Source organism: Microchirus variegatus (genome assembly GCF_963457635.1).
Source record: "Microchirus variegatus genome assembly, chromosome: 15".
NCBI classification, from domain to species: Eukaryota; Metazoa; Chordata; class Actinopteri; order Pleuronectiformes; family Soleidae; genus Microchirus; species Microchirus variegatus.
The window spans coordinates 5758775-5775133 of NC_139816.1; the positions used below are offsets into that span (position 1 = coordinate 5758775).

Consider the following 16359-nt stretch of genomic DNA (forward strand, 5'->3'; position numbering starts at 1 on the left):
GCCGTATGTGCCACCAAAGTGAAATATAAAATGAAACAAGCACTGAAAGTAATGTGAAATTTACAATATGATAATGTTGTTTTTGTAGTTTGCTGACTATTAAAATTATGATTAATATTTGTGTTTTTTGTGCCCTTTTCTTTTTTGTTCGTGGTGATAAAACATGACTCTGACATATAATTGAGAACATGGGGATCAAACTGATGAAATAAATGCAGAACGCGGAATCATGAAATGATACAATAGTATTTTTTGATAGAGTTCAATGTAATTATTTTGATTTTATATACATTATAAAGTAACTATATTCTATTTTACATAACAAATATGAAACACCATTTGTTTTATTTTATTTTTTAAAGTTACGTCTGGTTGTTGCTCCGCCTCTCGGGTGACGTGACTCGCGTCTTTCCCATCATATGTAACTGGGGGGTGGGGGTTCTTTTGTGGTCTGTAGTCTTATGAACCAAAGACTCGCACTTAAACGTTTTGAATACATTTTATCCATACAAATAATTAGACAAGTGTTTCAATCTGTTTATTTATATAATAAATTGTATTTCTGAATTAGATTAATATTGATCCAGATGTACGTCTCCCCCTTTCTAACACATGGTACGCTCCACGTCGGTTTTGAAGCTCGAAGCGGGAGGAAGTGGCCGCTGCTCTGACGCCGCTTGTTGTTGACGTTTCTGGATAAAAGTACAAATATCGCAGGTATTCTGTAACAAAAAAAACACACGAACTTGTGTCATGTTGTTATAGACACACATAGTTAGGTTTAACAGTTGTATTACACGTTAAAACTATGTTGTTGTCGTCGTCGTTAAATAGTAGTAAATTACGCTGTAAGCTAGTGTTAGCTTAGAACTTCAAAATGGAGGTCGCTTTTTTTGCTAGTTAATTGTGTCGTTAACGCGTCTAATTAGTGATTCTGTTGTGCAGGATGGACCTGGCGACGTGTTTGAAGTCTCTGCTGTTGGCCATACAGCAGTACAGAGGCAACAGGACGACAGAAAACGCAGCACAGCTACAAAAACAAGTGGAGGTTTGTCGCTGCTGCCTGTCAGCTTCACACTATTAATCAATTTAAAGGCTGATGTGATTCATAATCATTTAGGGTTGTCATGTGTGGTTTTACAGCCTGTAAAAATCCAGGTAAATCCTGTAAATCTCCCAGATAAAGTGGTTAAATGTAAACAATGTGTATGCTCTGGTTAAATCCATCCATCCATCTTATACCGCTTATCCAGGTTATCGTGGTTAAATGTGAATTAATAAATAAACATTTTATTTTCGAACATGTGCAATAGCTAAGTAAAGAAAGAAAGTGGCTGCAGACCTTGGATCACATGGGCTGAAGAAAAACAACTTAGGTTGTCCCACCCCTTCAACAGAACTCCACCAAAATGAATTAATATCCAGCTTTACTTTACAGCATAGGACAGTAAACAAATAACATACTACACAAATACACATTAAATAACAGACTGTAATACACAGTACCCACTCTTTTTTCAACAGATTACAGAAGGAGATATATGAAATGCTAATGTTGTGGGTTGAGTTCTGTTACATTATGTGTATTAACGGTCATTTTGATTACGCCACTGACTGTGTTTTTGTTTGCAGGAGGTTTCAGGCCTGAAGTGTGACCAGCTGCTGTCATCAGGGCAGGTTTTACCCAGTGAGTGTGTGAGTGGACTGGTGGAGCTGGCTGGAAGCCCAAACACTAACCCCACTCTGAAGAGCTCCATCATTTCCCTGCTGGCACAGCTAGGTAATGTACACTGATGCCACATCAGTGCCATAATCTTAAAGAGATAGTTCAGGCTTTTTTTTGTGACTTCAGAGTTTCAAAATCCTTTGTTCGGATGAACCTCAGTGACAAAACAGATTTTCTCTGTGGTGCAGGAGAGTGAGTGGTTTACAAACGTGAGTTTCCTGTTGGAAAAGTCCATCTGCTTCCAACATATAATTAAGATATTGTGCATTTAAGCCGGTAACTGGTAGCCACGCTTTCAGTGGGAGCAAGTGTCCCTGTTCAAAATCTGGTTTTACCAGCTCTGACCCTGTGTCATTGCCTCATACAAACCCCACTCCATAAAACCTGAACTATCCCTTTAATACCAGACGTGACTGAAAACGCAGCACTTTGTGAAACACAATCCCTTTACTTGTCGTCACTCTCCTTCAGCCAGTGATGATGACAGTCGTGAGATGCTTCACAGCAGCTACAACCTCACCAGCACTCTGGCCTCTGTCATCCACTGCCACAGCGCCACCCCGGGAGAGCCAGTGGTACTGCAGGTAAAGTCCAGCACCTCTCTTTAAATTGAGGGTGTCACTATTTCGTAGCAGAATTATCCATATACGACAGCAACAAGTGTTTCCCAAACTTTCTACATGGTGACCCATATTTTTAAATATATATGTATTAATATATTAATGTTTTATTTGTTTTCCAGTGTTTGCAGGTGCTACAGAAACTGACGTACAACACCTGCATCTTCCAGTCGACAAACTATGTCCATGAGCTTGTGGCTTTCCTCATGACTAACATGTAAAAACACACTTCACTATGAGATGATAAAAACTCCTCTCTCCCTGGTAAGCTTTCTTAATGTTTGTTTTTTTACGCTATCGCCACAGCCAGTCTCACAACGATGACATCATCATGCCCTGCCTCGGTCTCATGGCCAACCTTTGTCGTGGCAACCACTGGGTGCAGATACACATCAAGTCCCAGGTGAGTCTGTGTTAATTCATCAGATTATCGTTAACCTTAACTTTAACAGGAATTATCAGCTCATGGCTTCATCGATATCACAACTTTTTTCTTGTGTGTGTGTGTTTGTTTTTAGGACAATGTGAAGCCCTTTTACCGCACACTGATCAACTTCCTGGCTCACAACAGTCTGACCGTGGTGGTCTTCACGTTATCCATACTGTCCAGCCTCACGCTGAACGAGAAGGTCGGAGAGAAGGTAGGAGAGGGGGAAATATATATATATGTGTATTATTGTTTTATCATACCTTTTCATTCATATGTTCCTTTGAGAAAATAAGAATTAAAGTAAGCGTAATACAACTGTATTCATTCAAAGAACGAATTAACGTGTGGCTGTTAATCGCGTAGATGCTGGAGTCCAAGGTGTGATTATCTCTGCAGCCCAGGCCAGTTTCTGTTCTTCTTTTTGTTAACCGGTGTGTTAAAATTTTTCTCCCACAGCTGTTCGACGCAAAGAACATCCACCAAACTTTCCAGCTCGTGTTCAACATCATTGTGAACGGCGACGGCACTCTGACCAGAAAATACTCCGTTGACCTTTTGGTCGATTTGTTGAAGAATCCTAAAATAGCTGACTTCCTCACCAGGTTTGTGATCTGTATCACGTACAGTCCCTCTGTGATTTCTATTTTGTCAGTGTTTTGCTCACTGTGGGTTTATATTTATTCATTTTTTTTAAAGGTATCAGCACTTCTCAGCCTGTGTGTCTCAGGTGTTGGGACTGTTGCAGTCAAAAGACCCAGACTCTGCATCCAAGGTGAGAGCAGACCAGCGACCACATTAGGTCAGATTTTGAATTTACACTACTTTTTCCATGAGTCAGTACAAGCATTCAGGTAAATTCCTGGTTAAATAATAATTTAAACACTGTTCACAAATTACATTTAAATCCCCAAGTTAAAATATATAGATATATCTATATCTATATATTTTTTTTGTTTGATTTTCTATCCAAATAAAAACAATTATCCCAAGTTGGAAATGCTTCATTCACAATTTTTACGGTTGTTATGTGGAAAATTCTTCAAAATCTCCAAATCTAAGACAAAACACAGGGTAAATTATTCATGTAGCTTTAAAGAAAAGTCAAATTATAGAAATCCTCTGTGTGTGTTGCAGGTTCTGGAGCTCCTGCTGGCCATGTGCAGTGTCTCAGGTCTGCGCTCGCTCCTGTGCGACGTGGTTTTCAAACCGGCTGCAGCCAAACTCAGAGTGACAGGAAGAAGGCTTGGAGCAGGGGTGGACGCAGCAGCTCGAGGCAAAGAAGACCCTGGACTCGCTCTGGTGCAGTGGCTGAGTTCGCCTGTGGAGGGCGCCGAGTCCTGCTCTCTCCAGGCCCTGAGTCTGCTGCATGAGCTGCTGAAGGTACAAGGTTTTTATACAGATTTGCTTTAAAATGGGAAAAAGAGATGGATGACCCTCTCATTGTAAGCAACAGTTTTCAAAACATGCTGTAGTTTTCAGCATGTTCTACTTATATCTCTGTGCGTGTTTTGTTTCCATCGTGTTTTCTCTTCTCTGCTCAGGAGACTTTGGGAGCAGACAATGTTCCCGATCGCGTGGTGAGCTTCGTGGAGATGCTGCTCCCTGTCCTGATGGAGCTGCTGAAGGGCCTCAATCCCTCAAAAGGAGACGCTCACCTGAGAAAACACTGCCACCGCATCACGCACGTCACGGGTTTGCTGCTCAATATCCTTCAACGTGGCTTCTTCTGTGTGTTTCTGCTCGTCCTGTGACTCTTTCTGCTCGTCGGTGGAGCCTTAACTCCTCTCTCCACTACTCTGCACCGACGACTCCACCAGATCCATCGTGTCCCGTCAGGTCAGCGCTCAGCTCTGCCTCTCACAGGCCGAGTCCCTGCTCTGCTGTTGCTGTAGCAACAGTCCGCTCTCCTGTGTCCCGCCTGGATCTGACGACGATCTCAGGTGAGCGTTTTAAATTAAATTACTTCTCAGATTTCAGACTCTTAATTTAATATTATCTGGTGTCTTTGCTCCTTTGTGATAATAAACTGAATATTTGTCATGTGGAGCAAAGAAACCAGTAAATATTCACATTTAAGTAGCTGCTGAAAAATCTGAAAACCTGTTCAAATAATAATAAAAAACTCTCAAACTGTTAATTTCCATTATTAGGACTCACGTTTATCCTGCTTATTTACTAAACCGCTTTCTGCTGTAATTTTTTTTGACTAATGTAAAATATTTAAATAATTTTAAATGTTTTATAATTAAATGTTTTATTTGTGTGTGTTTAGTCAGGTGTGTGCAGATGCTCTGCTGAAAACTCTGGAGTTGATGAGCAAACTGAGGCAGCAGGTGAAAAACATGGAGACCAGCTTCTACAGGATATTACAGGTAACACACATTTACTCACGTTGTGCAGGAACTATGAAGTCATGGAAAACAATACCAAACCGAGCCACAAGAGGACTACTGGTGTTTATAATAGAAAATGTCTTAAAGATGTCTCCTCCTGTATGTTTGTGTCTCTCAGGATCAGAGGATTGTGACTCCTTTGTCTGTGGCTCTGACGTCTCACCACAGAGAGCGAGTGCAGACTGGAATCTCTCTGCTCTTTGAAGCTACTCCTCTACCAGACTTCCCCTCATCAGTGTGAGTCACCGCCTCAAAGCTACACCTTTACTCTAATAATAATAATAATAGTAATAATAATAATAATAATAACATCCTTTACTGTTGCTTTATCTCATCTGTCACACTTTCTTGTTGAAGTCTGGGTGAAAGCATCGCCGCCAACAACTCCTACCGCCTGAGGGAGGCGGAGCTGTCGGTCAAACGTGTTGCCATGGTGCAGGAAGTCCCGCCTCCCAGGACAAACACCAGCCAGCTGGACTCTTCCACTTCCTCCAGCAGGGGAGTCAACAGTCTGGTGGAGAAGATACAGAACGGACTGGAGGTACATGGATTCTCAAACTGAAGATTTACATCCAGAAAGAACTTGCTTTTGTTATTATGTATATTTTTTCCCAGTGAATAACTGAATCACGTAAAATATTCCGATAAAAGAAGAATCAGTTGTTTTTTTGTAGCTTCAGGAGCAGGTGAAGGACTCGCACGTCTCTGAGATAATCGACGTTTATGCGCAGAAGCTCTCTGCGTTTGCGGTGAGTTTGTTATCGTGATGCTATACACTGTTTATATTAATGATTTTTACCTTTGAAAAATGTTTATTTCTAAGCCTGTAAGGTGCTGTGATCAGAGGACAATGATTTTAATTGAATAAAAGTTATTAAATGGGTTTTAAAGTCTGTTTTTTTCTACTTTTTTTTCCCCTTTTCCATTCAAATTTCTCTTGTTTTTCCAGTTTTCTATGCTCAAAACTCTAAAATGTTTGTTTTTAGACCCATTTTTGTTTCTTAGACTTGTTTTAAATGCTTATAATCGTGATTATTGTAAATCAGAGGATTATGAGCATGAATTTGTCAAATCTAACAATTATAGACAACACAGATAACACAAGTGATGTTTTAGATTTCACATGGGGTTTCTCTGTTTCTCACACACTGTGTCTCAAATTCAGGCTCAGGAGCGCCGCCTGCAGGACTTATTGGAGGCAAAGGCTGCGGCTCTCTCTCAGTCCGACCGTCTCATCGCTCAGTTTCGCGTCCAGCGAGCTCAAGCTGAGGCCGAGGTGATGTTTTACACACATTTAACGTGACATTTTGTTGATGTTACTTTGTTTTGATTCTCTGTGAAACATGTTTGTTTTTATTTTTCTCCAGGCTCATAAGCTCGGCTCTCTGCTGAAGGAGGCCGAGCGCCGACGCGAGGACCTGCAGGTGGAGCTCAGTGGTCAGGCTCTGGAGGTGGAGCGCTCCAAGGTCGACATGGAGGAGCTGCTGCAGCACAACGCCAGGCTGCAGCGGGACTCCGAGGAGCACCAGTCCCTCAAGGGAAGCTACAACGCTCTGCTCAACAGGTCAGAGGCAGAGAGTCAGCAGGGTTTATGGAGCTGTTCACCAAATTTAAACATTAGGAAAACAGTTAATAAAATTGTGTGTTTTGCCTGATCTTTCATGATGGTTTCACATTGGTGTTATCATTTGATTTCTTTGCTACATGGCGCTAAGAAACCAGAAAATATTCACATTCAATAAAATCAAATCTCTGTGTTCAGATGTGTAACAGGGTTTTGTTTGTGCTTTGCAGGTTCAGTGAGAGCGAGCGTCAGCTGAAGGATCTGCAGATCTCTCACATCACCGCCACCAAACAGAACGACGCTCTTAGGAAGAACCACGAAGCTCTTCAGCTGCAGCACGAGAAGTAAACCACACCTTTACTCCTCCCTGTCGTCTTTGTTTTTATACAAACACGACATATACTGAAACATTTGAAGTATAAGATTCATGCAGCCGTCGTCTCTTCTGCTTCTTCTGTGTCTCAGGATGGCATCGGTGTTGGAGGAGAGGGAGGAGGAGATCAGAGCTCTACAGTCAGATCTACAACAGAAAAACAGCGACATCACAGGTCAGTCACTCTTAAACCCACTCATTCATTCCTGAAGTGAAAAATCCATGGTTCAGGGTTTAATCCTGGAGTAAAAGATGTTTTCTATGTTTCTTAACGTATTTGAATTAGAAATCTATGTTCCAGGGTTTAATTCTGATATTAAAAATCTATTTTCTAGGGTTTTTTCCTCAAATTAAAATCCATGTTCCAGGATTTAATCCTGAAGTTAAAATCCATGGTCCATGTTTTAAGCTTGTAGTAAAAATCCATGTTCCATTGTTTGAACCTGATGTTAAACGATATGTTTTCTATATTTTAATCCCGAATTAAAAATCCATGTTCCATGCTTCATTTCTCGATTTAAAATGTTCCAGGGTTTAATCCTGAAGTTAAAATTAATTCATTATTTGACTTCTCCTCACTCGGGGTCGTGTTCTAATTCTGTGTCCAATAGTCAAACCTCCTTGAATTTTTAACTCCTCCTCCCTGTGAATATAAATTAGGGCTACTTGGTGATTAGTCCACATGAATCTATGATGTAAAATAATCCAACTCTGCCAAAAGTGGGTGTAAAGCACTTTCAATCCGATTGGCTGCACTTACATTTGAATATGATGACGAACATCTGTGTCACCACCTGGTGGTCACATTGAGGATAACGCATCGATTGGCCTTTCTGTCAGGTCTGCGAGGTGAGCTGCGCGCTGAGGAGGAGAAGGGGAAGGAGAAGGATCGAGAGAGGAGCGAGCTGGAGGAGACGGTGGACGTCCTGAGGAAGGAGCTGAACAAGACGGAGCAGGCCAGGAAGGACGCCAGCATCAAGGTAACGTAACACTGCGTTAAAACCTAAAAACAAACGTGTAATAAACGTTCATTAAACCTTATCACTGTTCCTCAGGCGTCGTCTCTGGAGCTGCAGAAGAGTCAGCTGGAGACCAAGCTGAAGCAGAAAGAGGACGAGCTGAGCAAACACTCGTCCATGATCGCGATGATCCACAGCCTCAGCAGCGGCAAAATGAAGAGCGACGTCAACCTGTCGCTGTGAGGAGCCGCGGCTGCAGCAGATGAGTGGGGGAGGGGAACAAAAATAAACACTTTTTATGAACTGTTATCTTAATTATTTTAAGCCCTTTATACCAAATAAAACATGTAAATAACTACAGTCAAGTCCATACGTCTGAGACACACGTTTGTGTGCGGAGACTTCTGGACCCCACTGTTCAATAAATAATGGTATTTTTAAAAAAAAAAGTCAGATTAAAAACTACTGTGTTTGTGTGTTTTTATTTTTTTGTTTAATAAATGATTTTGGATTCATATTTCCACTAACAAAAAAACTCTTTGTGGATATTTTAGGACAGGTACAAAATATTTAATTTAGCAAAAAAATGCATATTTATTATTTATTATTGTCCAAATATTCCAGAATGGGTAAATAATGAAAATGTTAATCAGTGATTTGAGAGAGAATTAGACTTTTGTTCCTCTTTAAACCTCTGTTTCCCAATTTTTCTACATGACGACATCCACAAACAGTTTGTATATTTGTAACCTCAGTTAAAAAAATTGACAGAATTTGAATACAATTTGTGACATCATGTACTGGCATGTACTCACATTTGGTGCCATCTAGTGGACTGAAACGTTCATTCATTTGATTTAGAAGTTGTGTTCGTCATCTGAAGGTTCACTTTCTCTGGGTGAGTAACTTCTTTTTCTTCTAATAATAATAATATTGAATAACAATAAGTGCAATTTACAGTAGGCTGTAATTTACTGCTGCAGCTCAGTGGTAGAAGGTTGTGGGTTCAATTCCTGACTCCCAGAGTCGAGGTGAAAAACTACTAAATCTTTTGTTGCCATAGGGAAAAACCTATATCAGTCAACTTCTACAAACAAAGTTATTTATTTATTGATAGCAAAGTAGTAAATTGTTAGTTTTTGGTGCATTAGTAATAAAGCGTGAAACCAAATCCTTGTTTTCTCAGCTCACAGCTGGTGTGTGTGTGTGTTCGTGTCCACAGAGTGGAGGTGACAGTAGCCGCCTGCTCTGCCTCTTTTCTATTTTCTCCTCTGTGTTTCTGCAGCTGCCTACTGTCACTCACTCTCTCTGAGGTCTCTGGACGTTGACGCTCTTCGCTCCTTGGCAGCAGCAGCAGCCACAGTCGTCATTGTCGTTAGGCCATGGCGCTCCAGCGAGCACTTCTGTCCTCTACTGCCCTCCTCCTCACTCTCTTCTCATCTGGTGAGTTTGAATTGTTTTTTTTTTATCAAAAGTGATCACATCGCTGAGAAAACATTGTTATTTTATACCGTTTTTAATTAAAAATTAACACTTGTATCACTTTAGTTTTTAATGTGTATAATAAAGCCACTTTTTTAAAATTCATTTAAGTTGCAATACATTGTTCTTACAGCATTTGCCTTTGAACACATTTATTCTGCATTATTTACATTCTGTGAGATATACTGTATGCCTGTTGTAGGTAAAATAACAAAAATTAGTATTTAATCTGATCAGATTTTTGTTGTTGTTTACATGTGTGAAAGCCATTTTTCTGACATGAAAGTCGACAATTAAGCACTTAAAGTAATTACTGTACATAAATACATGTTTTCCTGATTTTTCAGCTTGTTAAATGTGAATACTTTCAAGGTTAAGGAAACCCTGATCGACAGTTTTCTGACATTTTATGAACCAAACAACCTTAATAAATTGCAGAAACTTGACCTTTTTGTGAACAATTTTGTTTAAAAAGCACTCAATTTAACTTATCTTTCTTTATTATTATTCTTTGAGACAATTTGGTGCAACCCGTGACAGAAACAATTGTCAGTTCAGTTTATGCACATGATGCATTCGTTCATTTCCAATGCTTTCGTTGTCAGAATTAAAATGACGAGGATGAGAAACGGGGCCGTTGTGACAGAATTAGGTGATCTGATGAGAATATAATGTACATAAAGAAACAAACATGGCTGCACATAGAAGGGAAATGTCTGTCACTGCCAGTCTGAAGCTGAGCAGCTGCTATGAGCGTCTGAAATATGAGCAGCAAGAAAGTATTCACACACACACACACACGCTCCCGTGTTATGGTTAAGTTAGTGGTAGTTAGGTTAGCTTAAATCTCCAGAAAATGAATGTAGGTCAATGTAATGTCCTCTGAAGTCATGGAAACAAACTGTGTGTGGGTTTTTCTGGGTCCCCAAACAAATCAAATGTTGAATATGTCCATTTAATTTTATAATATTAACTTTTTTGTTTGATTTAACTTCTTATTTAAGATGCAAAGTGACTTTGAGTGTTTTTAAAGGAACTGGTTGAAGTCCTGAGTGTAGCTAACCCATGTGTGTGTGTGTGTGTGTGTCAGAGTGCTGGTGCAGGAACGAGGAGGAGCGTCTCATCCACCACCTGTTCAAAGAGCGGGGATACAACAAGGAGCTGCGTCCAGTGGAGACACAGCAGGAAGCTGTCGACGTTTACCTCGCCCTCACGCTCTCCAACCTCATCTCTCTGGTACATACATCTACATACAGAAAAATAGTGCTGGGCACATGACTCCGGATTGTTAAAATTAGTCTCTAAAGTAACGCTAAACTTTAAAAACAGAGGCACGCATACGCAGTACACAGGTACGCTGGTTATTTGTGGCGCTGCTCTTTTCCTTTAATAAACAGACCGCTCCAGTTCGACTGTAGGCGCTCTAACGGCGCTAAAGGAGCTAACTGGTAAACGTTCCTGGACTGTGTGTGTTAAGATTCACACCAAAATAAATTGTCACTGTTGGCTTGTTCCATTCTATTTGATTCTCTCTTTTTTCCTCCCTGTCTCTCTCTCTCTTTAAGTACAGATTTATTTTTCTTTTGTATTTTTGTGTATTTTCTTGTAAATGAAATCGATAAAATCTTTCCGTTTGTTGTCGTTCACGTGCAGAAAGAAGTGGACGAGACGCTGCTGACGAACGTATGGATCGATCATGTACGTGAAAATATTGACATGATGTTTCCTCCGTATTGAATCGACCCCATCGGTGTTCAAATGAGAATAACTGTGTGTGTGTTTTAGACGTGGACTGATTACCGACTGTCGTGGAACTCGTCAGAGTTTGATGGGATTGAAATGCTGCGTCTGCCGCCCAGTATGGTTTGGCTGCCGGAGATAGTTCTGGAAAACAAGTGAGATTCTCTTTTATTATTATTATTATTATTATTATTATTATTTATATTATTTTAGTTTGATTTTTAATTTATTTAATAGTTTTTACAGATGTGACAGTTTTGTCCTTAAGGTGCTGAGAGGGTAGTTTTTTTTATTTTTTTATTTTCTCTTCCCCGTGTCTCGTGTCAGTAACGACGCTCAGTTCCAGGTGGCATATTACTCCAACGTGCTGGTGGACCCCTCTGGTCTCTGTTATTGGCTTCCTCCCGCCATCTTCCGCTCCTCCTGCTCCATCAACGTCAACTACTTCCCCTTCGACTGGCAGAACTGCACGCTCAAATTCACGTAAACAAACGCACGATCGCACAGGATTGGTGGCAAATGAGACGATAGAGAAGCTTCATGTCCCATGTTGCTTTGCAGCTCTTTGACCTACAACGCAAAGGAGATCAGAATGTTGCTGAAGGAAGAGGCGGACGAGACCAGTAAATGGACGGTGGAGTGGATCATCATTGACCCTGCCAGTTTTACAGGTGACACACTTATCTTTAAGGGGATTTGACATCCACATTAACCCTGAACTTAAAGGTTCAGTGTGTAATATTCATCGAGAAAACCACGTCTTTTACTACACACACTTGTTGCTTAATGTCTTAATATCTATCATTTATCAAGCGTGGTTGAATGACGAATGGCGTTTTTTCATCGTACAGTTCTAACACTGCTACTCTGAGTCAACAGTCTGCTTTTTATATGAAAAATTAATGAATAAGTGAATAAAATGACATGCAGCCATGAGTTTTTGTTGTATCGAGAGATCGACCAAGTGGTTTTTATCCCATTTTGTTTTTGGCTGATGCTGATTTTTCGAAATCAGAGAGAAATCAGCAGTTTTTGGCCCATAAATTTAGATGATTTTCCTTCTTCCATCTAATGAAATATAAGTTTTTTATGATAACAAATAATATATATAAAAAAACTAAACACTAAATAGATGAAACGGGTCATCATAAAATAGAAATGAAAGAAAATAAATACATTTTTAAGATAAAGTTAACATGAACAGGTCAAGAAATATTTGCTTATTAAGAGTTTTATGCCAATAAATATAACTAAAAATAAACGTTCTATTATAATGCACTTATTGTGCAGCAAATGCTGCCCAATGTCAGCTTAATGACGGTGAGTTTATTTATTTTGGAATCAATTAATCTGGGAAATAGCTCATCACTCTCAGCGCTCACGTTGGACTCATTCTCTCATTCTCACTCACGCCGTGTTTTGGTGTCTCTGACGTTGCTCCACACAGAAAACGGCGAGTGGGAGATCAACCACCGACCGGCCAAGAGGAACACGTACAAACACATCCCCATGGAGAGCAACAAGCACCAGGACATCACCTTTTACCTGGTCATCAAACGCAAACCTCTCTTCTACATCGTCAACATCATCATCCCCTGTGTCCTCATCTCCTTTCTGGCCTCGCTCGTCTACTACCTGCCTGCTGACAGTCAGTATAGTGTCTTCATACAGTATTTAAGGGAAAGTTTGGGTTTGCCAGGAATGACTGATTTAAGTCACTTAATGAATCTATGCCATTTTAAGTGGAAGAAATCTTTTGTGCCATTATACCAACATTAAACTAAGGTTTATAAACCACTCACACTCCCACACCAAACTCCATAGAGAAAATCAGTGATTTTACATCACAGCCCACAGGAGTTTTTGATCCACTGCTGCCTTCATCAGTCAGTTCAAATTTGTTATTTTGTGAATTCCATATTTGAATTCCTTTGTTCAGATTTAACTCGGTGACACAAACTGACCACAAGAGGCAGCAGTAGACCAGCAGGTCCTGACTTTCTCAATGGAGTTTGGTGTGGGAGAGTGAGTGGTTCACAAGTCAAACCCTATCCCTAAGTTATTTTTAAGATGACCTAGACTTAAGCAAGTTCAGATATTGTTTGTTTTGCTGGCAGCCACATGACGATGTAAATATATTTATCTAAAGGCGGTGAGAAGATGACCTTGTCCATCTCAGTTCTCTTGGCTCAGTCTGTCTTCCTGCTGCTGATTTCTCAAAGACTTCCAGAAACGTCCATGTCTGTGCCACTTATTGTTAAGTAAGTAACACCAAGTCTGATACTGATACTGAGCTTTTTCTCCTAACACTTTGTCGTTGAAAGCGATACAGGAAAGTACTTCATTAGGTTTTATTTATTTGATGTGTTTACAGGTATTTGATGTTCATCATGGTGTTGGTCACGGTGGTCGTGCTGAACTGTGTGGTCGTTCTCAACCTGCACTTCAGGACGCCGAGCACACACGTCATGTCGGAGTGGACCAAGAGGGTAAAATGATTAACTGCTGTAAATACATTACGCGTGTTTTCTGTGTGGTTCCAAATATTTTCCGATAAAGTAAATACGCTTTATCTACATTTTTGTCACTTCAGATCTTCCTGGAGCGCTTGCCTCGGATCCTGCGCATGTCCCACCCTGAGGACGCGGAGCCGCACTGGGATGGGGCGTTGCCGCGGCGATCCAGCTCTGTGGGTTACATCGCAAAGGCAGAGGAATACTACACGGTCAAGTCCCGCAGCGAGCTGATGTTCGAGAAACAGTCGCTGAGGCACGGACTGAGGACACGGACCACACCTGCTGCAGGTACGAGCAGTCGTATCTGAGGACACACACATGAGGTTCTAAAGGTAGATACTAAAACGTGTGTGTGTGTGTGTGTGTGTGTGTGTAGTGGTGAATCCACAGACAGATGGAGATTTGACAGACCAGCTGTACGGAGAGATCAAACCTGCGGTGGACGGAGCGAATTACATCATCAAACACATGCGAAACAAGAACGACTACAACGAGGTCACACACACACTCACACACACACACACACACTCCCTTACACACTGATGTGAGGACCAAAGTCTGCGATCTTCTCTGTACTTATTTAACAATAGTAGATATAGAAAAGGGACATATTTCACAGCTTCTCTCACAGTTTCTCTGCAAACACGAACACAGAGCAACACTGCAAAAACAGCCCGACTAGAAATAAGACAAATATTCTTAAATTTAGAAATTTTTTCTTCTGTTAAGAAAAAATAATCTGTCAATGGAGGGAGTGCCTTTAACTAGACAAAGGGTTGTGATATTGGTATTGATAGATACTCGAGGTTTTGATATTGGCCTCAGTCAATACTCAAGGTTGTAATATCGGTCTCAATAGATACTCAAGGCTGTGATATCGGTAGATACTCAAGGTTGTAATATTGGTGTCGGTAGCGACCTGAGTTTGTGATATCAGTAACGACAGATAATCAAAGTTCTGATATCAGCCCATATAGATACTTTCAGTTATGATATTGGTAGCTGTAATTCTTCAAGGGTGTGATATCTGTAGCAGTAGATTGTCGACGTTGTGATATCGGACATTAAATAAGTGATATCCAATCATTCACACAGTTTCCTCAGACTTTTCCCAGTGTATATGAATTACAAATACATCCTTTCTGAATCATCAGGAGAAGGATAACTGGAGCGGCATCGCTCGCACCGTGGATCGCCTCTGTCTCTTCCTGGTCACTCCAGTCATGACGCTCGGCACCATCATCATTTTCCTGATGGGAATCTGTAACCACCCACCGCATCTGCCTTTCCAAGGAGACAAACACGACTACAGAGAGGAGAACCCCCGTCTGCTCTAACAGGGAATCGCACACTAACACACTAACACACTAACACATCACTGGACATGTGACTTGTTGCTTCTTTATTACATTAGATTAACCTCTTTTTTTTGCTGTATAGCTGTGTGACGTTTAACACTATTTTAATTTTATTAGTGCGATTTAAATAAACATACAATCAGTAGATATTGTAAAATTTTTATTTATCAAACGTGTATATATATATATATGTGTGTGTGTGTGTATGGGTATATATATATATATATATATATATATATATATATATATATATATAAATATAAATATAAATATAATTAGCATCAGTTTTAGTTTTTTTTATATATATATAATTGTTTATTCATTGTAAACAGGAATATGTCTAGGTTTTAATCTGTTAGTCAGATAAAACAGGACATCAAAAGTATCATATCTAGATTAGACACCAGGGAAAACACATATGTTGTAAGTTCACGTCTTTATCTTACTGTTAGACAGACTTTTATCAGGAGGAGACTGAAGTTTGTAAACTGTTCTGAGCAGATTATTACAAACAAGAATGCGACATAAATTCCTCCAGTGTTTACTTTAAAACAATAGAGGTTTCAGTTGACTCACTTCGACTCACTCAACAAAGTTTACAGTGAGAAAACTAGATTTATGCATTTAAATGTGTGTCTTTAGTTGATAAATCAGGAGAGAAATATATATATTTTTTTATTGCAAGCACACATCGATCACAAAATATAATATCAACAAAACATAGCATATTTAACAGTTAAACTTTTTTTTAATAAACATATGTATATGTACACTCTCACATATACACATACAAAATAAAAATAACACAAAACAAAAACACTGTGAAAAGAATGTAGGAGAAAATAATGAAATGAAATGACAGAATACAGAGTAACAAACAATGAATAACCCCCCCCCTCCCCCAACATGACCAGCGCAAATATTACTGGTACAAACAATAACAGGCACACATTTAATCGGCTAATGCCTCTAAATTAGCAAAATAAGAAATAAAAGGTTGCAACTTGTAGAAAAATTTGACTGTACATCCTCTCATCGTATATTTACAGATAGAAGGATATTTAGCAGACTTCCAATGCAACAATAAGGAATGTCTTCATAGTAAGGATGTGAATGCTATAATGTCCTTTTGTGTAGAGTTAAGTGCAAATGAGGGGTTAGGAATCCCAAATATAGCAATCAAAGGACAAGGTTGGAG

At 39.8% G+C, this 16359-nt stretch overlaps 2 protein-coding genes across 2 annotated transcripts; both read left to right on the top strand.

Annotated features, from left to right (window-relative positions):
* Positions 1 to 946: 946 nt before the first annotated feature.
* cip2a (cellular inhibitor of PP2A) lies at positions 947 to 8308 on the top strand (the record flags this gene model as incomplete). Its single annotated transcript, XM_083901566.1, has 21 exons — positions 947 to 1048; positions 1633 to 1780; positions 2198 to 2310; positions 2469 to 2563; positions 2653 to 2749; positions 2865 to 2987; positions 3233 to 3378; positions 3473 to 3548; positions 3911 to 4156; positions 4318 to 4468; positions 4557 to 4716; positions 5049 to 5148; positions 5288 to 5406; positions 5527 to 5710; positions 5844 to 5918; positions 6335 to 6445; positions 6537 to 6733; positions 6964 to 7077; positions 7199 to 7281; positions 7947 to 8086; positions 8162 to 8308. 21 exons carry the CDS (start codon positions 947 to 949, stop codon positions 8306 to 8308), a joined length of 2727 nt encoding a protein of 908 aa, XP_083757692.1.
* Positions 8309 to 8843: 535 nt separating this feature from the next.
* chrnd (cholinergic receptor, nicotinic, delta (muscle)) lies at positions 8844 to 15306 on the top strand. Its single transcript, XM_083901996.1, has 13 exons — positions 8844 to 8963; positions 9351 to 9508; positions 10638 to 10783; positions 11201 to 11245; positions 11333 to 11442; positions 11615 to 11770; positions 11849 to 11958; positions 12735 to 12935; positions 13437 to 13548; positions 13662 to 13776; positions 13881 to 14091; positions 14180 to 14298; positions 14958 to 15306. The coding sequence occupies exons 2-13, from the start codon at positions 9448 to 9450 to the stop codon at positions 15138 to 15140; spliced, it is 1569 nt and encodes a 522-aa protein (XP_083758122.1). The 5' UTR covers positions 8844 to 8963; positions 9351 to 9447; the 3' UTR covers positions 15141 to 15306.
* Positions 15307 to 16359: the final 1053 nt, after the last annotated feature.

Bases quoted from the DNA above. Each gene is read 5' to 3' on its own strand.
- chrnd (XM_083901996.1), top strand. From the start codon at position 9,448: ATGGCGCTCCAGCGAGCACTTCTGTCCTCTACTGCCCTCCTCCTCACT. The intron at 10,784-11,200 runs GTACATACATCT...GTTCACGTGCAG, and splicing joins TCTCCAACCTCATCTCTCTG to AAAGAAGTGGACGAGACGCT. The intron at 11,959-12,734 runs GTGACACACTTA...TGCTCCACACAG, and splicing joins TGACCCTGCCAGTTTTACAG to AAAACGGCGAGTGGGAGATC.